The 22,350-nt window shown below is 51.0% G+C and overlaps 2 protein-coding genes across 4 annotated transcripts in view; one reads left to right on the top strand and one right to left on the bottom strand.

Annotated features, from left to right (window-relative positions):
- Window positions 1–12,884, bottom strand: part of iqgap1 (IQ motif containing GTPase activating protein 1) — a 47,379-nt gene extending 34,495 nt beyond the window's left edge. The window contains exons 1-2 of one of the 3 annotated variants that reach the window (XM_035629074.2): window positions 12,572–12,884; window positions 11,080–11,182 (exon numbers count right to left, since the gene is read on the bottom strand). In XM_035629074.2, the coding sequence (XP_035484967.2) occupies window positions 11,080–11,182; window positions 12,572–12,617 (149 nt within the window). In that variant the 5' untranslated portion in view covers window positions 12,618–12,884. Of the gene's footprint in view, window positions 1–8,196; window positions 8,321–11,079; window positions 11,183–12,571 lie in introns of those variants that run through there. The other 2 variants (XM_035629073.2, XM_035629075.2) reach the window with 2 other exon arrangements.
- A 5,136-nt stretch (window positions 12,885–18,020) lies between these two features.
- cartl (cocaine- and amphetamine-regulated transcript-like) lies at window positions 18,021–22,133 on the top strand. The gene is made up of 3 exons (XM_035629479.2): window positions 18,021–18,356; window positions 19,179–19,256; window positions 21,890–22,133. The coding sequence occupies exons 1-3, from the start codon at window positions 18,216–18,218 to the stop codon at window positions 21,995–21,997; spliced, it is 327 nt and encodes a 108-aa protein (XP_035485372.1). The 5' UTR covers window positions 18,021–18,215; the 3' UTR covers window positions 21,998–22,133.
- Window positions 22,134–22,350: the final 217 nt, after the last annotated feature.

Below are 22,350 nucleotides of genomic sequence, written 5' to 3'. Positions count from 1 at the left end.
AGTAGAGCTGCAACAGTTAATCGATTTGTAATCGACTGCTTAATTAACCGTCGACTAATTTGATAATCCATTAATCGGTCCAAGTAGTTTTTATAAAAACAAAAGTCAAAATTCTCTGATTTCAGCTTCTTAAATGTGAATATGTTCTGCTTTCTTGGCTTTGACAGGGAACTGAGCATCTTTGGTGTCGTGGACGAAACATAACATCATCTTGGAGTTTTGGGAAACACGATCGACATTTTTCAACATTTCATGAACCAAACAACTGATCCATTAATAGAGAAAATAATCGACAGATTAATCGATAATGAAAATAATCACTAGTAGCAGTAAAATATTCACATGTGGAACCTGAACAGTCAGATCAGGTGAACAAATCATGAACGGTTTGAGCTTTAAATAAAACAAAATGAAATGAAATTACATTTCTTTTTTGAAAGCCAACTAACAACTGTACAGTGATTTCCAGGCTGTTGCCGGGCAGAACAGCGGGTCAGTGCCGTCGCCTGAGGACAGACCGCCTCACGCGATGGGAAGTGTTGAACGCTTCGCCCTCGAGTGATTGTCCTCCTTAGTAGCGACGCGAGGTCGAGGCCTGACGTTACGCCATCGCCGCCGCGGCTGTTGCACACGAGAGCGTCCTGGAAACAGGAAGTTACAGGCGACCGGCCCCAGGCGACGCCATGGGCCCCCTGAAAACTTTGACATGTGACACGACGACACATGTTCTACACTGTCTGTCGCTTCTGTTCTAGACTGACGGGAGATCCCGGACGCCTCGGGCACAAGCATCTATTACAGAGGAGATTCCTGCTTCATTAAAACAGATCAACAGGTGGTCAGTGCATGCTGTCCGCCCCAGTCAGGAGTGACGTGTGTCACTCTCAGGACCGGGACGTCCCAGAGACAGACGCCGTCGACGTCCGAAAGGAGACCGTCGGGTCTGTGAAGTGACAGGTAATATTCCTTTTCTTTTTTTTTGATAGACAGGAAGCGAGGAAGGAAGAGCGTAATCTACCGCGGCGGCGGCGGCGGCGGCGGCGGCAAGTCGACGCTGGAGCGTGCATGTCGGATGTAAAAAGATTAATCAAGAGATTGATTCAAATCTGCGGACGTTTGCACAACCTCCCCGTCATTCAGCTGAAGAAGAAGAGCACTGTGGCTCAGGAGGCTGTCGGGTCGTCCACTGACCCGAAGGTCGGCGGTTCGATTCCCAGCTTCCCCTCTAGTCCCCGTGCCGTTGTGTCCGGGGGCGACGCACTTAACCCTGAACTGCCTCCAGAGTCTGTTCAGTAATTATCAGGGGCGGAGCCGCAACTCTCGAGGTCCCGCCCACACAACTGCCCAAACAATTACGAGTTAAATCTCAGCTGTCAATCAAAATGTCTCAGCCTGTTAGTTTTTTCCCCATCAAACATCAAATAACAAACTGAAAGCAAACTAATGAGAGACGTGAACGCTTGAACAAACATCGGTGTGAAAAGAACTGCCTCAGGAGACAGAAACCAGATTTGGAAACATTTATTTAACTGCTAACATGGAGGGGGCGGGGCTTAAGACCTGGTCAAACATTCACCTAAATGTGACAGTGGGAAGTTGAAATAAAACATTGACATTGTAATTTCTGTGAGTTGTCTATTTGTTAACCTCACTGTCACCTCGTCGATGATGCAACGTTAGAGCGACGGCACTTTGCAATTTGCACAATTTGTCCCAAAGACAACAACAATCTCTGCTCGGGGCGAATTCTGATCGTTCCTCAGTGTCACTTACTTTCACGCAAAAATGTGTGACACATTTTCTTGTCGTATATTTGTCAGAGGCCGGACACGCACGCGCACACGCACACGCACACACACGCGCACACACACACACACACACACACACACACACACACACACACACACACACACACACACACACACACACACACACACACACACACACACACACACACACACACACACACACACACACACACACAGAGTCCGGTCAGAGGCAGTGACCTGGCCAATCACACGTAAACCCTGCTGTCACCACGGCAACCCTTACAGTCCGTGTGTTTACCTGGACTGAGCTATTCTGATAAACAAAAAGCTGCCGTGTGAACAGGCAGTTGAACCGGATACTTTTTATTATATAAAACACTGTGGGAACCGCCCAAAACTTAAAGAGCCAAGAGTCAAGAGCCAAGAGTCAAGAGTCAAGAGCCAAGAGTCAAGAGTCAAGAGTCAAGAGTCAAGAATCAAGAATCAAGAGTCAAGAATCAAGAATCAAGAATCAAGAGTCAAGAATCAAGAGTCAAGAATCAAGAATCAAGAGTCAAGAATCAAGAATCAAGAATCAAGAGTCAAGAGTCAAGAGTCAAGAATCAAGAGTCAAGAATCAAGAGTCAAGAGTCAAGAATCAAGAATCAAGAGTCAAGAATCAAGAGTCAAGAATCAAGAGTCAAGAGTCAAGAGTCAAGAATCAAGAGTCAAGAATCAAGAGTCAAGAATCAAGAGTCAAGAGTCAAGAATCAAGAATCAAGAGTCAAGAATCAAGAGTCAAGAGTCAAGAATCAAGAATCAAGAGTCAAGAATCAAGAGTCAAGAGTCAAGAATCAAGAATCAAGAGTCAAGAATCAAGAGTCAAGAGTCAAGAATCAAGAATCAAGAGTCAAGAATCAAGAGTCAAGAATCAAGAGTCAAGAGTCAAGAATCAAGAATCAAGAGTCAAGAATCAAGAATCAAGAATCAAGAGTCAAGCCCAGAGGAAACCTGTCATTGACATAATACATTAAACACTAATTAGGAACCATTTTGACTCCGTGAGCTGTAAATAAGTCTGAGACGTGAACCGTCCCGTCAGAGAGAGAGACACTGATCTAGAGAGAGGGAGGAGGAGGACAGAGGGAGGGAGGAGGAGGAGGAGAGAGGGAGGGAGGGAGGGAGGAGGAGGAGAGAGGGAGGGAGGGAGGGAGGAGGAGGAGAGAGGGAGGGAGGGAGAGAGAGGGAGGAGGAGAGAGAGAAGAGAGAGGGAGGAGGAGGAGAGAGGGAGGGAGGGAGGAGGAGGACAGAGGGAGGGAGGGAGAGAGGGAGGAGGAGGGAGAGAGGGAGGAGGAGGGAGAGAGGGAGGGAGGAGGAGGAGAGAGGGAGGAGGAGGAGGAGAGAGGGAGGGAGAGAGAGGGAGGAGGAGGAGAGAGGGAGGGAGGGAGGAGGAGGAGAGAGGGAGGAGGAGGGAGAGAGGGAGGGAGGAGGAGGAGGAGAGAGGGAGGGAGGGAGAGAGAGGGAGGAGGAGGAGAGAGGGAGGGAGGGAGGAGGAGGAGAGAGGGAGGAGGAGGAGAGAGGGAGGGAGGGAGGGAGGAGGAGGAGGAGAGAGGGAGGGAGGGAGGAGGAGGGAGAGAGGGAGGGAGGGAGAGAGAGGGAGGAGGAGGGAGAGAGAGGGAGGAGGAGGAGAGAGGGAGGGAGGGAGGAGGAGGAGGGAGAGGGAGAGACAGAGAGACAGGGAGGAGGAGGGAGAGAGAGGGAGGAGGAGGAGGAGAGAGGGAGGGAGGGAGAGAGAGGGAGGAGGAGGAGAGAGGGAGGGAGGGAGGAGGAGGAGAGAGGGAGGAGGAGGAGAGAGGGAGGGAGGGAGGGAGGAGGAGGAGGAGAGAGGGAGGGAGGGAGGAGGAGGGAGAGAGGGAGGGAGGGAGAGAGAGGGAGGAGGAGGGAGAGAGAGGGAGGAGGAGGAGAGAGGGAGGGAGGGAGGAGGAGGAGGGAGAGGGAGAGACAGAGAGACAGGGAGGAGGAGGGAGAGAGAGGGAGGAGGAGGAGAGAGGGAGGGAGGGAGGAGGAGGAGGGAGAGGTAGGGAGGGAGGAGGAGGACAGAGGGAGGGAGGGAGAGAGGGAGGAGGAGGGAGAGAGAGGGAGGGAGGAGGAGGAGAGAGGGAGGGAGGGAGGAGGAGGAGAGAGGGAGGAGGAGGAGAGAGGGAGGGAGGGAGAGAGGGAGGGAGGAGGAGGGAGAGAGGGAGGGAGGAGGAGGAGGAGAGAGGGAGGGAGGGAGAGAGAGGGAGGAGGAGGAGAGAGGGAGGAGGAGGAGAGAGGGAGGGAGGGAGGGAGGGAGGAGGAGGAGGAGAGAGGGAGGGAGGGAGGAGGAGGGAGAGAGGGAGGGAGGGAGAGAGAGGGAGGAGGAGGGAGAGAGAGGGAGGAGGAGGAGAGAGGGAGGGAGGAGGAGGGAGAGAGGGAGGGAGGGAGAGAGAGGGAGGAGGAGGGAGAGAGAGGAGGAGGAGGGAGAGGGAGAGACAGAGAGACAGGGAGGAGGAGGGAGAGAGAGGGAGGAGGAGGAGAGAGGGAGGGAGGGAGGAGGAGGAGGGAGAGGGAGAGACAGAGAGACAGGGAGGAGGAGAGAGAGAAGAGAGAGAGGGGGGGGAGTAAACCACAGGGGGAAGTCAGAAGAGCATCGGTGACGTGCCGTGATGTGGCAAAGAATGTGAAGGGAACAAGACACGTGTGTGTGTGTGTGTGTGTGTGTGTGTGTGTGTGTGTGTGTGTGTGTGTGTGTGTGTGTGTGCGTGGGTGTGTGTGTGTGTGTGTGTGTGTGTGATATGATCCTGTGCTGCTTTAATGTTTTGGTGAGCTACATTTTCCAAAATTGGAAAAATTGGTTCCAATTGAAAGTTCTGTTCTGTAGCAAAAGGACAAAACCAACATAAACTGCAGTTTCAATCATGTGCACATAGAAAAATTAATAATAATAATTTTTGAATAATTGTCAACGTCAGATTAACTAAAATAAGAAATTTGAAAAGTGCACAGCCAAAAACAACGACAGCTGCAGCTCCTCGCTGGAGTCGACCCTCAACGTGTAATGATGATTTTAAAGCAAAACCAAAAAAAGTCATCACGTGTCGAACACGTCGCTGAGAACTCGTTACAACAACTGAAACTGAAAGTGAGCGCAACAGGAATGTGAGTGACGACCCCCCACAATGCTGAGGAGCGACAGGAAGATGAGGAGCGACAGGAAGCTGAGGAGCGACAGGAAGATGAGGAGCGACAGGAAGCTGAGGAGCGACAGGAAGATGAGGAGCGACAGGAAGATGAGGAGCGACAGGAAGATGAGGAGATGAGGAGCGACAGGAAGCTGAGGAGATGAGGAGCGACAGGAAGCTGAGGAGCGACAGGAAGCTGAGGAGCGACAGGAAGATGAGGAGCGACACGAAGCTGAGGAGCGACAGGAAGATGAGGAGCGACAGGAAGATGAGGAGCGACAGGAAGATGAGGAGCGACAGGAAGATGAGGAGATGAGGAGCGACAGGAAGATGAGGAGCGACAGGAAGATGAGGAGCGACAGGAAGATGAGGAGCGACAGGAAGATGAGGAGCGACAGGAAGTTGAAGAGCGACAGGAAGCTGAGGAGCGACAGGAAGATGAGGAGCGACAGGAAGATGAGGAGCGACAGGAAGATGAGGAGCGACAGGAAGATGAGGAGCGACACGAAGCTGAGGAGCGACAGGAAGATGAGGAGCGACAGGAAGATGAGGAGCGACAGGAAGATGAGGAGCGACAGGAAGATGAGGAGCGACAGGAAGATGAGGAGCGACAGGAAGCTGAGGAGCGACAGGAAGATGAGGAGCGACAGGAAGATGAGGAGCGACAGGAAGATGAGGAGCGACAGGAAGATGAGGAGCGACACGAAGCTGAGGAGCGACAGGAAGATGAGGAGCGACAGGAAGTTGAGGAGCGACAGGAAGATGAGGAGCGACAGGAAGATGAGGAGATGAGGAGCGACAGGAAGCTGAGGAGCGACAGGAAGATGAGGAGCGACAGGAAGATGAGGAGCGACAGGAAGCTGAGGAGCGACAGGAAGCTGAGGAGCGACAGGAAGATGAGGAGCGACACGAAGCTGAGGAGCGACAGGAAGATGAGGAGCGACAGGAAGATGAGGAGCGACAGGAAGATGAGGAGCGACAGGAAGCTGAGGAGCGACAGGAAGCTGAGGAGCGACAGGAAGATGAGGAGCGACAGGAAGATGAGGAGCGACAGGAAGATGAGGAGCGACAGGAAGTTGAAGAGCGACAGGAAGCTGAGGAGCGACAGGAAGCTGAGGAGCGACAGGAAGATGAGGAGCGACAGGAAGATGAGGAGCGACAGGAAGATGAGGAGCGACAGGAAGCTGAGGAGCGACAGGAAGCTGAGGAGCGACAGGAAGATGAGGAGCGACAGGAAGATGAGGAGCGACAGGAAGATGAGGAGCGACAGGAAGTTGAAGAGCGACAGGAAGCTGAGGAGCGACAGGAAGCTGAGGAGCGACAGGAAGATGAGGAGCGACAGGAAGATGAGGAGCGACAGGAAGATGAGGAGCGACAGGAAGATGAGGAGCGACAGGAAGATGAGGAGCGACAGGAAGATGAGGAGCGACAGGAAGATGAGGAGCGACACGAAGCTGAGGAGCGACAGGAAGATGAGGAGCGACAGGAAGCTGAGGAGCGACAGGAAGATGAGGAGCGACAGGAAGATGAGGAGCGACAGGAAGATGAGGAGCGACAGGAAGATGAGGAGCGACACGAAGCTGAGGAGCGACAGGAAGATGAGGAGCGACAGGAAGATGAGGAGCGACAGGAAGATGAGGAGCGACAGGAAGATGAGGAGCGACAGGAAGATGAGGAGCGACAGGAAGATGAGGAGCGACAGGAAGTTGAAGAGCGACAGGAAGCTGAGGAGCGACAGGAAGATGAGGAGCGACAGGAAGATGAGGAGCGACAGGAAGATGAGGAGCGACAGGAAGATGAGGAGCGACAGGAAGATGAGGAGCGACAGGAAGATGAGGAGCGACAGGAAGATGAGGAGCGACAGGAAGCTGAGCGCGACTCTTCAAAATAAAACCTCGTGGACGTTTACAACGATTAACGGATCAGTTGTTTCGTTCATGAATTGGTGAAAAATGTGGATCGTGTTTCCTAAACCACCAACATGAGGTTTTGTTTCGTTCACACACCAAAGATGTTCAGTTCTCTGTCACAGAGGAGCAGAGAAACCAGAAGATATTCACATGGAAGAGGATGAAATCAGAGAATTGTTCCTTTTTCTCTCCATTCAAACTACTTGAACCGATTAATCGATCATCCAAAAGAGTTGCCGTTTAATTTACTAGTCGATTATTAATGGATGCAGCTCTAGAGCTGGACATTCAGAGTTGAAAAGAAAGATTTCATTTCCAAAACATTAGGAAAGAAAAAGTTGTGAAATGAAGGAGAGAAAAAAAAAAAGAACTTCTGTATCTGACAGTTGCAGTTTGCAGATATGATATGATAAAGAACTTTTATCATAACAACTTCACCTCCAGTGAGCACACACACACACACACACACACACACACACACGAAGACCAAATCCAACGCCCCACTTTCACCGTACGCGTCGTCGAAGCGCGCGCAGGAATCTGTGGAATTAAAATAAAAACTTTGCAGCTACGCCCCGAAATGAGGACGTCAGCATGTGCGGTTTGAAAACATCTGCTGAGCGACGGATGTGCAGCCTCCGTGGCCTCGACGGGTCACAGAGTTACAGAGTTCGAGCGTCGGCGACAGGTGACATGCGTCGGCCTGTGCCGGACGAGAGCGCGCAGGCCCGCCGCACCGCGCGCGGATCGATCGCAAGAGACGCGTGCAGGAAACGCGTCCGACAGCATTCCCCTGGGAGCCTGGAGGGAGGGAAGAGAGAGAGTGGGGAAGGAGAGGAGGGGGGCGAGACACCGGGGGAGACGCTCGCTGCGGCACAATTCACCTCTGCAGTTCCGGAGACTGACTCCTGAGGCCAGAGGAGCCGTTCTGCTTCTCTGTGTTTGACAGGCGGCGAGTTCATCCGCCGAGCGGCGTGGACGTCGACGTCGCCAGATTAAAAAAAAAAAAAAAAGGTCACAGTGTGAATTCAAATATGAAAATATTTGAGAGCGATAAGGAGGTTTTTTGCATCTCGGCCGAGCGAGTGGAAGTCAAACTCGTACCGAGGTCCAACGTCCGCCACTAATGGTGACGAACGGAGCCACGGAGGATTCCTGCAGGCGGAGCATTCGCCCTCACGCCCTGCACCTGTCAGCGGCATTCCCGTCATTCCACCCTGCGTCCACACACACACACACACACACACACACACACACGACACACACACGACACACACACACACACACACACTCACTCACTCACTCACTCACTCACTCACTCACTCACTCACTCCCCAGCGTCGTCGTCGCTCCCCTGCAGGCTCCGGTGTTTCCCCCCGCATGGTGCTCGACAAACCTGAAACTCACACACACACACACACACACACACACACACACACACACACACACACACACACACACACACACACACACACAGAGACACACACACACACACACACACACACACACACACACACACACACACACACACACACACACACACACACACACACACACACACACACACACACACACACACACACACACACACACACACACAGAGACAGAGACACACACACACACACACACACACACACACGCGTCCACAGATTCAACAAGTGCAAGAATGTTTCTGTTTCGGTGGATGAGACGAGATGTCAGATCTTCTCATCATCGACCTCTGAATGGTTTGTATTCATTAAACCGTCGCTCGTCGACCGTCTCCTCCGGCCGGAGGGAGACGGAGCACAACGTGGTCGAGTCCCTTCGCGCGCAAAGTTCAGAGACTGTGAGAAACTCCAGGATCGAGAATGAAGTTTCAGCGTTCTTTGGTGGACGCGGTGGCAAACTGAGGAAGACCAGGCGATGGGAAACAAAAGCTCCAGAACTCATTTGACTTTTCTTTAATGAAGGACTTTGGCTCGAATCGTCAAAACCTAATTCCATAAAACATGAACCTTCTCTCAGCAAAGCAGAGTAAACCTAATTCGGCAAACGAATGCTGTGAACATCCATCGCTGCAGATGCGAACTCGTCCGCTTCGACAGGAAGAAAATGCTGTCACGACCTCGGTGACGTGGACGGTTTGAGGAAGGAAAAGCCACAAACGCGAACGACGACTAAGAGAAGCCAAGCTACTACAAGTGTGAGGTGCATCTCTCTGCTTCTGTGCGTTTCCATTTCTCCTGTGATGATGTACACAACACAGCGGGAACACAAAGTCCCAGGACTGCGTCTCCGCAGACCGAGGAAACTCCAGGAATTTCCTGAACATCAAAGATGGTGCGATAATGACGGACGGGGCCGCGAGGCCGGAAAAAAAAAACTGAAACCCTGCACGCGCTTCTTTATCAGAGAGCAAACCCCTCGCAGACGCAGCAGCAGCAGCAGCAGCGAGGACTCACACCGGAACCCGTTGCTATGACAACCAGGGGTTTCTGTGGCGACAGCGGGAGATACTCAAATCAACAGGGACTGAGTCACTTCCTGTCTCGCACAATCCTTCCTCTTTTGAAACGAGCGAGCCCGCGTGGCCGGGTCGCTCACAAGTGGGTGTGTGTGTGTGTGTGTGTAGGAGTGAGTGTGTGTGTGTGTGTGTGTGTGTGTGTGTGTGTGTGTGTAGGAGTGTGTGTGTGTGTGTGTGTGTGTGTGTGTGTGTGTGTGGTTGTGTGTGTGTGTGTGTGGTTGTGTGTGTGTGTGTGTGTGTGTGTGTGTGTGTGTGTGTGTGTGTGTGTGTGTGTGTGTGTGTAGGAGTGTGTGTGTGTGTGTGTGTGTGTGTGTGTGTGTGGGTGTAGGGGTGTGTGTGTGTGTGTGTGTGTGTGTGTGTGTGTGTAGGGGGGTGTGTGTGTGTGTTTGTGTGTGTGTGTGTGTGTGTGTGTAGGAGTGTGTGTGTGTGTGTGTGTGTGTGTGTGTGGTTGTGTGTGTGTGTGTGTGTGTGTGTGTGTGTGTGTGTGTGTGTGTGTGTGGGTGTAGGGGTGTGTGTGTGTGTGTGTGTGTGTGTGTGTGTGTAGGGGGGTGTGTGTGTGTGTGTGTGTGTGTGTGTGTGTGTGTAGGGGTGTGTGTGTGTGTGTGTGTGTGTGTGTGTGTGTGTGTAGGGGGGTGTGTGTGTGTGTGTGTGTGTGTGTGTGTGTGTGTGTGTGTGTGTGTGTGTGTGTGTGTCCAATCTCAAATAGTATCACATGAAAACTATTCGTATTGAGTTACTGAAATAATTTATCTGACAATGACACATTATGTCGTCATGTTCAGCTGCTGAAGCAGAAGAAGAAAAAAAGGAACTAAGAGAAAAAAGACGCCTTGTTTTTAGTTTGACATAAATATATGATGTGATATAATTTGATCCAGCTCTCCTCCTCCTCCTCAAACGCCCGACAGTTCGAGGTGGAGATTATCAGATCGTTCTCAACAACACCCGAGCGTCAGCGGCAAAACTGAGGCCGAGGACTTTCCTGCTAGAAAACTGCCGATTTAATTCATAAGAGAAAACAAAGTTGTCAAATACACCAAACAAGGTGTAAACACCAGGAGCCAACTACGATCGCTCCGCCTGAACAAATTTGGACTTTAAAGAAGTCAATCCGATGATGCATCAAATAAGACTGAATATACGAAATGTTCAGATTGTGAGAAATCTCCGTTGACGCGATACTGCTGCTTTATATTTCCCCCACAAAATACACGTGACTCCGAACGCTTCGCTATGCAACACGGCCAGAAAAAGGAAAAAAGAATTGAGGAAACGGAACTTGCGGTCTGTTACGACATTCGCCCGGGACCCAGATGAATTCTGGGAGCTCATGTCATTTGACTCACGGTGAGACTCAACTCATTTTACCCACAGACAGAAAAAACTCGCCGGTCCAATCACAAGCGATTATCTGATAGTGGGCGGGGTTTATACCGTGACACGTAGAGAAAGCACTTTTGTAAACAACCAAGATGGCCGCCGCTGACGAACGAGCCTTCGGCTAAAAAGAACCTGATATTTTTTCACATTTCTGCCACAAAAAACGTCGACACTGGTTCACGACAAGAAAGAAAGTGAATAATAAAACCCACTATTCCCCGAACAAACAAATCATCTGCAGCTCCGTCATCCCGCGGAAGGACGACGTTCACTCACAGCCAGCGAATCGACACGAGGCCGCGGCGAGAGGGCCTCGCGTCCGGCCGTCTTACCTTTTGGCCTCCTCCAGGTGACACAGGTACTCGTAGGCCATGTTCTGCTGCCGCCGCTCGTCCATCTCCTCGGCCGTGAGCCGCTCCACGCCGTCCAGGACGGCTGCGGAGCACAGAGACAGACACGTTGACCAGCGCATCGGGATTCACACACACAGACAGCTGAGTTTAAATTCTTATTAGGGAAACTGGGGAGGAAAGTTTCTGTCAGCTTCCTGGTTTCTGCACACGCACACACAGACGCACACGCACACGCACACACACACACACACACACACACACACACACACACACACACACACACACACACACACACACACGAGGTGTTTCACAAAAGGGAAAGCGGCCTCATTTATTAGTCATCTGTGTGTGTTGCCAGTTAACGGGCGAGCGGAGGCCGGAGCCTCGTCTTTGTCCGAGAGAGTGGCACAGTTATTCATACACGCCGGATGAAAGCAAAAGAATAAACAATGCCGGGGGGGGGGGGGGAAGGTTGTTGGGGTACACGAGAGTACACAAGATTGGAGCCGAGATTCCTGCCGGGGGTATTTTTATTCCGAACCCAAATGATGGCGAGGGGGAGGGGACGGGGGGGAGGGCGTGCAACAAAGAGGCCCCTGTCCCATCTCAGGTGGGAGGTTAGACACACACACACACATACACACATACACACACACACACACACAGAATCAGGTAAATCCAGATTTTCCAATAAAACTCAGTTTGAGCAGCAGCAGCAGCTTTTTTTTAAAGTTTGGTTCCTGGAACTCTGGGATCTGAACAAACATGCTCCTTGTTTTTTCTTCTGCATGAAGTTTCATTTCCAAAGTGAAGATTAAAAGAGGACTAATTCACACGTTGCCTCAAAATGATCTTAGGAATGGATTTCTGAGAGGAGAACTTGTTGGGTAGTTTCATCTGTCGACACGAGACATTTCACAACCACAGTGAACTTTGGGGATGTGACTAAGGATTATTTTAATTATCGATTATAGTTTTGATTGGTCCATAAACTCCCAACGTGATGTTTTGTCCACACACCAAAACAATATATTAAACTTAACTGTCACAGAGGAGAAAGGAAAGCAGAAAGTTTCCACATTTAAGAAGCTGAAATGTCAGAGAAGTTGGACTTTTCATTAGAAAAAACCGCTCGGAGCGATTCGTCGATTATCGAAAATAGTTTGCGATTAATTCCTGGACCGTGTGTGCAGAGTCTCTGGGCCTCTCCCTCCCCCCATCCCCCTCCTCCCTGCCTGCGATGCATCAGTATCAAAACGCGGAAGTCATAATTAGGCAGTAACCATGCTGTCACAAATTGGAAAAAAACCCCGTCAAACTCCAAAGTTCATGGGAGCGGTTTTGCAGCAGCTCGATGATCCTCTGGACCAGACGCGGATCGTCGTGCTGCTTCTCGTCCCCGGGTCAGTGTGAGGCCGCCCGGGCATCTCGAGCTGTGTGTGTGTGTGTGTGTGTGTGTGGGAGAACTTACAGCCATATCTCGGCCGGAGCCCGTCCGCCTCGTCTGAAGTTGACATGCTGGCGTCTCTCTGCGTCTGTGCGCTCCGCGCTGCGCGCTGCGCTCCGGCTCAAACACTCTTTACGCGCAGCGGCCGGACGATCTCTCTCTCCGCCAAACTTCCCCCGGATCTGAGAACGACTCCTCCTCGGTGTGGAGAGACCTCGTCGGCCCTCTTCCTCTTCTTCTTCCTCCTCTGACTTCAAAGCCCTTTTCTCTCTCTCTCTCTCTCTCTCTCTCTCCCTCCGACTCCTTCTTCTTCTTCCTCAGACCTCACTGATGTCACTGGGTGTGTTCTTCCTAATCCTGAAGTCTGCGTGTAAGGAAGCGGAGCTCGGCGACTCCGGGTCGGCACAGGCTGCAGGCGCGGCGCCCCCTGCTGTCCACTGCGGTCTGAGGGCCTCTGACTGGGGGGAGGGGGACCAGGGCCCTTCAGGACCCCTCTGAGGGCCTCTGACTGGGGGGGGGGGGTCCAGGATCCCTCTGAGGGCCCCTGACTGAGGGGGGTCCAGGGCCCTTCAGGACCCCTCTGAGGGCCTCTGACAGGGGGGGGGTCCAGGATCCCTCTGAGGGCCCCTGACTGAGGGGGGTCCAGGATCCCTCTGAGGGCCCCTGACTGAGGGGGGTCCAGGGCCCTTCAGGACCCCTCTGAGGGCCTCTGACAGGGGGGGGGGGTCCAGGATCCCTCTGAGGGCCCCTGACTGAGGGGGGACCAGGGCCCTTCAGGACCCCTCTGAGGGCCCCTGACTGAGGGGGATTCAGGACCCCTCTTAGGGCCTCTGACTGGGGGGGTTCAGGGCCCCTCTGAGGGCCCCTGACTGAGGGGGGACCAGGGCCCTTCAGGACCCCTCTGAGGGCCCCTGACTGAGGGGGATTCAGGACCCTTCTTAGGGCCTCTGACTGGGGGGGGGGGGGGGGTTCAGGGCCCCTCTGAGGGCCCCTGAGTGAGGGGCGTCCAGGGCCCATCATGGGCCCCTACAAAAAGAGGATCCTGAAAATTCCCAGCGAGATGAGAAAATACTTTGAATAAGAGTTTATGTTTCCCCGACTCCAAATAAACCAACATTTTATAGTATAGTTTTTTGTTTTGTTTTTTGTTTTGTACCAGCGCTTTGTGTCCATGAAAAGCTCTTTAAAAATTAAATATATTATTATATTATTATTATTATTATTATTATTATAGTGAAAGAAAAAAAATATATATCTTCTGCATGATCGTCTCTGAACATATTTGTGTAATTTAAATTGTTAATAAGGAAGATCTGACGATTGCTTCTGTTCATTTTTTTTTCCAAAATGTATTTATTGGATATTTTCCAAGGAACAACAAGTTACAAATAGAGTAAACACAAGAAACAACCAATCAGACAAAAACATATTTTAAATAAAAAAATAATCTAAAACAAAAACAAAAAACTCAAAATTCTATGGCACACTCACTGGTAGAGAGACAAGGGGTGCCCAGAAGTGGGGGGGCCCACTGGTTACACAGGGGTAATGATTGTTAGGTCATCTTCTGTTCATTCATTTCAAAATCAAACCAGAGGTACGAACAATGAAGACGATTAGAAGGAAGAAAAGATTGAAGTGGGTTTGGAAAAAGATTAAGCTTCTGATCCGTTTAGACTTGTGACGTTTCACACATCAGACCCACAAACAAAACAAGAACTGAAAAAAAGCTTATGAGACAATAAAAGTTATTTAAAAAATCATCAACATGAAGAAAAAAAGGAGCTAAAAACAGAAAATAATCGACTTTGCGACATAATTGAATCGAGTCTGGAAGGTTTTTTGATCTTTAACTTGATTATCCGAGCGGCTGAAGAAGAAAACATGGAACTCTCCGTCTGGACGAGGAGGAGGAGGAGGAGGAGGACAACGAGGATCAGGAGGAGGAGGAAGAGGAGGATGATCAAGACGACGAGGAGGAAGAGGAGGGGGAGGAGGAGGAGGACAACGATGATCAGGAGGAGGAGGAAGAGGAGGATGATCAAGACGACGAGGAGGAAGAGGAGGGGGAGGAGGAGGAGGACAACGATGATCAGGAGGAGGAGGAAGAGGAGGATGATCAAGACGACGAGGAGGAAGAGGAGGGGGAGGAGGAGGAGGAAGAGAAGGAGGAGGAGGAGGAAGAGGAGGGGGAGGAGGGGGATGAGGAGGAGGAAGAGGAGGAAGAGGAGGAGGAGGAGGAGGACAACGATGATCAGGAGGAGGAGGAAGAGGAGGATGATCAAGACGACGAGGAGGAGGGGGAGGAGGAGGAGGAGGAGGAGGAAGAGGAGGACGAGGAGGAGGAGGAGGAATACAAGGACGATGAGGAGGAAGAAGAAGAGAAGGAGGAGGAGGAGGAGGGGGGGAGGAGGAGGAGGAGGAGGACGATGAGGAGGAAGAGGAGGAGGAGGAAGAGGAGGAGGAATAGAAGGACGATGAGGAGGAAGAAGAAGAGAAGGAGGAGGAGGAGGAGGGGGAGGAGGAGGAGGAGGACGATGAGGAGGAAGAGGAGGAGGAGGAAGAGGAGGAAGAGGAAGAGGAGTTCCTGTTTCTAACTCGAGGGAACAAATCTCGTCCAATAACATGAGTCACTACAATCAAGGACGGTGCATCATCGATTCATCTGTCGATTATTTTCTCGATGAATCGATCAGTTTTTTGGTTCATAAAATGTCATAAAATGTCATAAATTGTCGATAATGTTTTCCAAACTCACAAGATGATGTTTTGTTTCGTCCACACACCAAAGATATTCAGTTCACTGTCACAGAGGAGCAGAGAAACCGGAACATATTCAATTAAATGTCAATTAAAGAAGCTGAAATCAGAGAATTTTGACATTTTTTTCCATCAAAACTACTTGAACAGATTAGTCGACTATCAAAATAGTTGCTTAATAATTTAGTGGACGATTACTAATCTATTAATCGACTAACTGTTGCAGTGTGTGTGTCATTTATAATATGGTCCATTTTAAGCGCCCCAGTAAAGTCACGCCCTCAGCGAGGTGGAGGAGGCCCAAAAGTGGAACACCCCCCGAATGGGACGCAGCCATAATTCTTTATACTGACACATTGCATTATTTATTTTGGTGACACTTTTTTCCAGAGCGACTTCTATAATAATCATGGAGGCAGACCCTCTGCAACAAAAGTCAGCGGTGTGACCCACTAAGCTTGAACCAGCACGGGACGCTTCTCATGCAGTGACGTCATCGAAAAGAAAATCTTCTATTGCGTTTCATTATATTTGGTCAAAGAGATCAATAAGAAAAATAAATGTTCCTCTCCCCATTTTAAACACACACTCTCTCCCTCACATACACACACACACACACACACACACACACACACACTCTCACACACACACACACACACACAGACACAGACACACACACACACACACACACACACACACCGAACACACACTCTCTATCTATCTCTCTCACACACACACACACACACACACACACACACACACACTGTCCTCACACACACACACACACACACACACACACACACCTCTGTGATGTAGATCAATAAATGCTGATTGTGTGAAACAGATGAATATTGTCTTCATCACCTCGGGGGATTCGTCTCCGTCCTGTGGGAGCATCAGTGTCATCAACAGCTTTATGAACAATACTAATAGTAAAACCGTCCTCGTCTAAATATGAATTATCTATAAACACATCACTCACCTTTTTTTTTGTCTTTGTCATTTTTAAAAGCATGTGAAAAGTGAAAAATGTCTCATAATGTGGAATCAGATCATGCTCTTGTAAAAACTATCAATAACCATCATGTACAATATATATTTATTATGTGAAAAGCATTCATATTTTACATGATCTGGTCAAAGTTATTCATCCTTTCAGACGACTGAGGGGTTAAAATACAATCATGTCACCATGTCTCCGCCCCCCACCTGCCTGGAGTCACCATGTCTCCGCCCTCACCTGCCTGGAGTCGCCATGTCTCCGCCCCCCACCTGCCTGGAGTCGACATGTCTCCGCCCCCCACCTGCCTGGAGTCGCCATGTCCCCGCCCCCACCTGCCTGGAGTCACCATGTCTCCGCCCCCCACCTGTCTGGAGTCACCATGTCTCCGCCCCTCACCTGCCTGGAGTCACCATGTCCCCGCCCCCACCTGCCTGGAGTCACCATGTCTCCGCCCCCACCTGCCTGGAGTCACCATGTCTCCGCCCCCCACCTGTCTGGAGTCACCATGTCTCCGCCCCTCACCTGCCTGGAGTCGCCATGTCTCCGCCCCCCACCTGTCTGGAGTCGCCATGTCTCCGCCCCCCACCTGCCTGGAGTCACCATGTCCCCGCCCTCACCTGCCTGGAGTCACCATGTCTCCGCCCCCACCTGCCTGGAGTCGCCATGTCTCCGCCCCCCACCTGCCAGGAGTCACCATGTCTCCGCCCTCACCTGCCTGGAGTCGCCATGTCTCCGCCCCCCACCTGTCTGGAGTCACCATGTCTCCACCCCTCACCTGCCTGGAGTCACCATGTCCCCGCCCCCACCTGCCTGGAGTCACCATGTCTCCGCCCTCACCTGCCTGGAGTCACCATGTCTCCGCCCCCCCACCTGTCTGGAGTCACCATGTCCCCGCCCTCACCTGCCTGGAGTCACCATGTCCCCGCCCCCACCTGCCTGGAGTCACCATGTCTCCGCCCCTCACCTGCCTGGAGTCACCATGTCTCCGCCCCTCACCTGCCTGGAGTCACCATGTCTCCGCCCTAACCTGCAGATTTTTTAAGATATATGGACTTTCACAGTTTTACATGAGCAGGAGCGAGTGAGACCGGATGTATAGTATATTCATTTCTCAATGTGCCTCCATCCCTCCACCCATCATCCCTCATCCATCCACCCATCCGTCCATCATCCATCAAACCCTCATCCCTCCATCATACCCTCATCCATCAATCCATCCATCATTCATCCATCCCTCCATCCGTCCATCCACCATTCCTCATCCATCCCTCCATCATCCATCATCTCCTCATCCATTATCCATCCCTCAATCCATCCATCATACCCTCATCCATCGATCCATCCATCATCCATCCATCCTTCATCCATCCCTCCATCCATCATCCCCTCATCCATTATCCATCCCTCCATCCACCATTCCTCATCCATCCCTCCATCATCCATCCCTCATCCATCCATCCCTCTATCATAACTCCATCCATCCATCATCCCTCCCTCCATCCCTTTATCATAACTCCATCCATCCATCATCCCTCCCTCCATCCCTCTATCATAACTCCATCCATCCATCCATCATCCATCCCTCTATCATACCTCCATCCATCCATCATCCCTCCCTCTATCATAACTCCATCCATCCATCATCCATCCCTCTATCATACCTTCATCCATCCATCATCCCTCCCTCCATCCCTCTATCATAACTCCATCCATCATCCCTCCCTGCCAGCCCCTCGATCCCGCAGCGGCCTCAGGGGCGGGGCTTCACGACTCCACTATAAGAGGGTGGAGCCCGTGAGGTGGAGGGAGATTCTTCTGCAGACCCGCCGCGACCCGCTGCTCCATCACCCCCGAGTCGCTGCTGCTGCCTCCTCCTCCTCCTCCTCCTCCTCCTCCTCCGGGACCATGGACCGCTCCGGGATGCTCTGCGGGCTGCTGCTGCTCGGCCTTCTGTCCGCCCGGTGCCTCGGACAGGCGTCGCAGGAGGTGTCCGCCGCGGAGGACTTCGCAGCGGACAAACCGGAGCCGGCCGCGGACAGAGACCTGGTCAGTACCTGGACCGGAGCCGCTCGGGGGCGATGGTGTGTGTGTGTGGGGGGGGGGGGGGGGGGGGGAGGAGGAGGGCCAGTGATGGAGGCTACAGGGTCACTGTACCCAACAGGTGTCAGAAGAGATAACTTCATAAATAACTTCTTAATAATAATCTAACTGGATTAAATCTAGACTACAGGTTGCAGGAGTTTAAATCCGTACTTTACTTTATTAAGACTTCAAACGAAAAGGAAACAAAGTTCAATGTACATTCTAGAGCTGCGACAGTTAATCGATCAGTAATCGACTACTTCATTAATTTGCCGAAACTATTTTGATAATCAAAGAAGTTTTTATGGGGGAAAAAAGTCATAATTCTCTGATTTCAGCTTCTTGAATGTGAATGTGTTCTGGTTTCTTTGCTCCTCTGTGACAGTGAACTGAACATCTTTGGTGTTTTGACAAAATAAAACATCATCTTGAGGTTTATGGGGAAACACGATCGCCATTTGTCACCATTTTATGAACCAAAGAAAATGAAAATAGTCGTTAGTTGCCGCCCCAGTATATTCAGATTATCTTCATATTATACAAACCCGATTTCGGGAGGGTTCCAAAGATTCACCTGATTATTAAACGGAGATCAGAGTCTATTCATCATGAGCCATGTATGGATTAATAACCTCATAATCTCTGCGGAGCCCTCTATGCTGTGGCACATAGTCAAGTCCTTTGCGTACACAGATGTTTTCCAGAGTTGTGAATTGTTCCAGAAGAGATTCTGTTCATCTTCAGAGCCTCGTGAATGACTTCTCTGCTTGTTTGTCTTTGGAACAGATGGAGGCTCTGGAGGCTCTGCTGGGCACGATGCACAGCCGCATCTCCTCCGCGGAGAAGAGAGGGAGCATCCCGCTGGTGACTGCATATAAATACGACATATTAATACTCATATACGGTGTTCCGTACATCACTCCGCCGCCGCCGGACGAATTCAACCACCAGTTACCTGCAGCCAATTAAAAGATAACGGCGGCAACGGTCTTTCACTCGGCGCCGCCGCGGACCAATCAGGGAGCAGCACAATTACAACGAGCTGAACGAGGGAAAAGCTTTTCCACGCCTCAGCGGTTCAACACACCGCGGAGGAGATGAGACAGAGTCTGTCTCTGGGGCTCAGCGTGAGCCAAAAGAACAAGGATAATAATTCAATTCCATTTCATTATTATTTTCACGGCTGGAATAATTAATTCCGCCTCGTTCTTAGCGGAGGATGAGAAACAATCAAAGCAAAATTTGTGAACAAAAAAGCAGCAGTTTGCTCCTCATACTTTCCACACGTCTTGTTTTCCCTTTCTGTCAATGATTACTGTTCATTATCCAATATATTTTATGGATTCTTTTCCAAAGAATAATAAGGTGGAAACAATGAATGTGTAACAACAATTAGATCAATTGAGTATATAAATCCAGAGATACACATTCATAAAGATACATACACACATGCATGTACATATACACGCTGAATTAAAAAAAAAATTAGAAGGTGAGTAAATATGTATCTTAGATGGAGGTTAGGAAAGAAAAAAAAACTATTTCAATTCAATAATTCAAATCTTGAAACTTTTCCTTTGAACTGTTTGACCGGTGGAAAAGGTCACGAGGTCGAGGAGGATTCACAGGAAGAGAATCCGACTCCACCGACACTGAACCACGTGGTCGTGTGACGGTGGATGTTGTCCACGCGTCTGTCGCGGTGAAACGACACGTTTCAGTGTTTTATGATTCATATGTAACAGAAACTTACATCTGGATCATATTTATATTCATACTCTTCTTCTACTTCAGATTGAATCGTTTACGTTCGTTCGTGTCGCGTCACGTTAAATATCGCTGCCGCAATGAATTGTGGGTGTGTTTCTCCTTTCGCAGAGGAAGCTCCAGTGTGTCCTCTGTCTGACCTCTTCGTAGTAATGTGGCACATCTGGACAAAAGTACAGCAAAGATAAAGTGGACGTGATTTGGTTGAATTCAACCGTCGCCGTCGTCTTCTCCTGTTGTACCAAAAAAGAGCAAAGATCAATGAGTTGGGTCCAATATGTATTTATCTATTCACTGACAAATTAAGGACAGAGTTTGGAAGATGACTCTCCGGCCGGGACACGTTGACAAGAGGCTGTTTTTAATCGTTGCAGTGAACAGGCATGTTGAAGTCTCCCTCTCTCTCCCTCCTCTCTCTCTCCCTCCTCTTCCTCTCTCTCCCTCTCTCTCCCTCCTCTTCCTCTCTCTCCCTCTCTCTCCCTCCTCTCTCTCTCCCTCTCTCTCCCTCCTCTTCCTCTCTCTCCCTCCTCTTCCTCTCTCTCCCTCTCTCTCCCTCCTCTCTCTCTCTCTCTCTCTCTCTCCCTCTCCCTCTCTCTCCCTCCTCTTCCTCTCTCTCCCTCTCTCTCCCTCCTCTCTCTCTCTCTCTCTCTCTCTCTCTCCCTCTCCCTCTCTCTCCCTCCTCTTCCTCCTCTCCCTCCTCTCTCTCTCTCTCTCTCTCTCTCCCTCTCCCTCTCTCTCCCTCCTCTTCCTCCTCTCCCTCTCTCTCCCTCTCTCTCCCTCCTCTTCCTCTCTCTCCCTCTCTCTCCCTCCTCTCCCTCTCTCTCCCTCCTCTTCCTCTCTCTCCCTCTCTCCCTCCTCTTCCTCTCTCTCCCTCCTCTTCCTCTCTCCCCCTCTCTCTCCCTCCTCTTCCTCTCTCTCTCTCCCTCCTCTTCCTCCTCTTCCTCTCTCTCCCTCTCTCTCCCTCCTCTCCCTCCTCTTCCTCTCTCTCCCTCCTCTCCCTCTCTCTCCCTCCTCTCCCTCCTCTTCCTCTCTCTCCCTCCTCTTCCTCTCTCTCCCTCCTCTTCCTCTCTCCCCCTCTCTCTCCCTCCTCTTCCTCTCTCTCTCTCCCTCCTCTTCCTCTCTCTCCCTCTCTCTCCCTCTCTCCCTCTCTCTCCCTCCTCTCCCTCTCTCTCCCTCTCTCTCCCTCTCTCTCTCTCTCTCCCTCCTCTCCCTCTCTCTCCCTCTCTCTCCCTCCTCTCCCTCTCTCTCCCTCCTCTTCCTCTCTCTTCCTCTCTCTCCCTCCTCTCCCTCTCTCTCCCTCTCTCTCCCTCCTCTTCCTCTCTCTCCCTCCTCTTCCTCCTCTTCCTCTCTCTCTCTCCCTCCTCTTCCTCTCTCTCCCTCCTCTTCCTCTCTCCCCCTCTCTCTCCCTCCTCTTCCTCTCTCCCCCTCCTCTTCCTCCTCTTCCTGTCTCTCCCTCCTCTTCCTCTCTCTTCCTCCTCTTCCTCCTCTCCCTATCTCTCCCTCCTCTCCCTCCTCTTCCTGTCTCTCCCTCCTCTCCCTCTCTCTCCCTCCTCTTCCTCTCTCTTCCTCCTCTTCCTCTCTCTCTCTCCCTCCTCTCCCTCCTCTTCCTCCTCTTCCTCTCTCTCTCCCTCCTCTTCCTCCTCTTCCTCTCTCTCTCTCCCTCTCTCTCCCTCCTCTTCCTCCTCTCCCTCTCTCTCCCTCCTCTACCTCCTCTTCCTCCTCTTCCTCAGTGTGCGATGGGCGACCGCTGCGCCATGAAGTTCGGACCTCGCATCGGGAAACTGTGCGACTGCGGCCGAGGAGCCAACTGCAACTCCTACCTGCTCAAGTGCATCTGAGGCCCGGGAAACGGCTTTCTCTTTCTCTTTCTCTTTCTCTTTCTCTTTCTCCTTCTCTTTCTCTTTCTCTTTCTCTTTCTCCTTCTCTTTCTCCTTCTCTTTCTCCTTCTCTTTCTCCTTCTCCTTCTCTTTCTCCTTCTCTTTCTCCTTCTCTTTCTCCTTCTCTTTCTCCTTCTCCTTCTCCTTCTCTTTGTCTTTCTCCTTCTCTTTCTCCTTCTCCTTCTCTTTCTCCTTCTCTTTCTCCTTCTCTTTCTCTTTCTCTTTCTCCTTCTCTTTCTCCTTCTCCTTCTCTTTCTCCTTCTCTTTCTCCTTCTCCTTCTCTTTCTCTTTCTCCTCACGTACAACAAGACTCT

The sequence above is a fragment of the Scophthalmus maximus genome, chromosome 4, assembly GCF_022379125.1.
Source record: "Scophthalmus maximus strain ysfricsl-2021 chromosome 4, ASM2237912v1, whole genome shotgun sequence".
NCBI classification, from domain to species: domain Eukaryota; kingdom Metazoa; phylum Chordata; class Actinopteri; order Pleuronectiformes; family Scophthalmidae; genus Scophthalmus; species Scophthalmus maximus.
The sequence above is the reverse complement of the archived record's forward strand: the minus strand, read 5'-3'. Positions and strand labels throughout refer to the sequence as shown.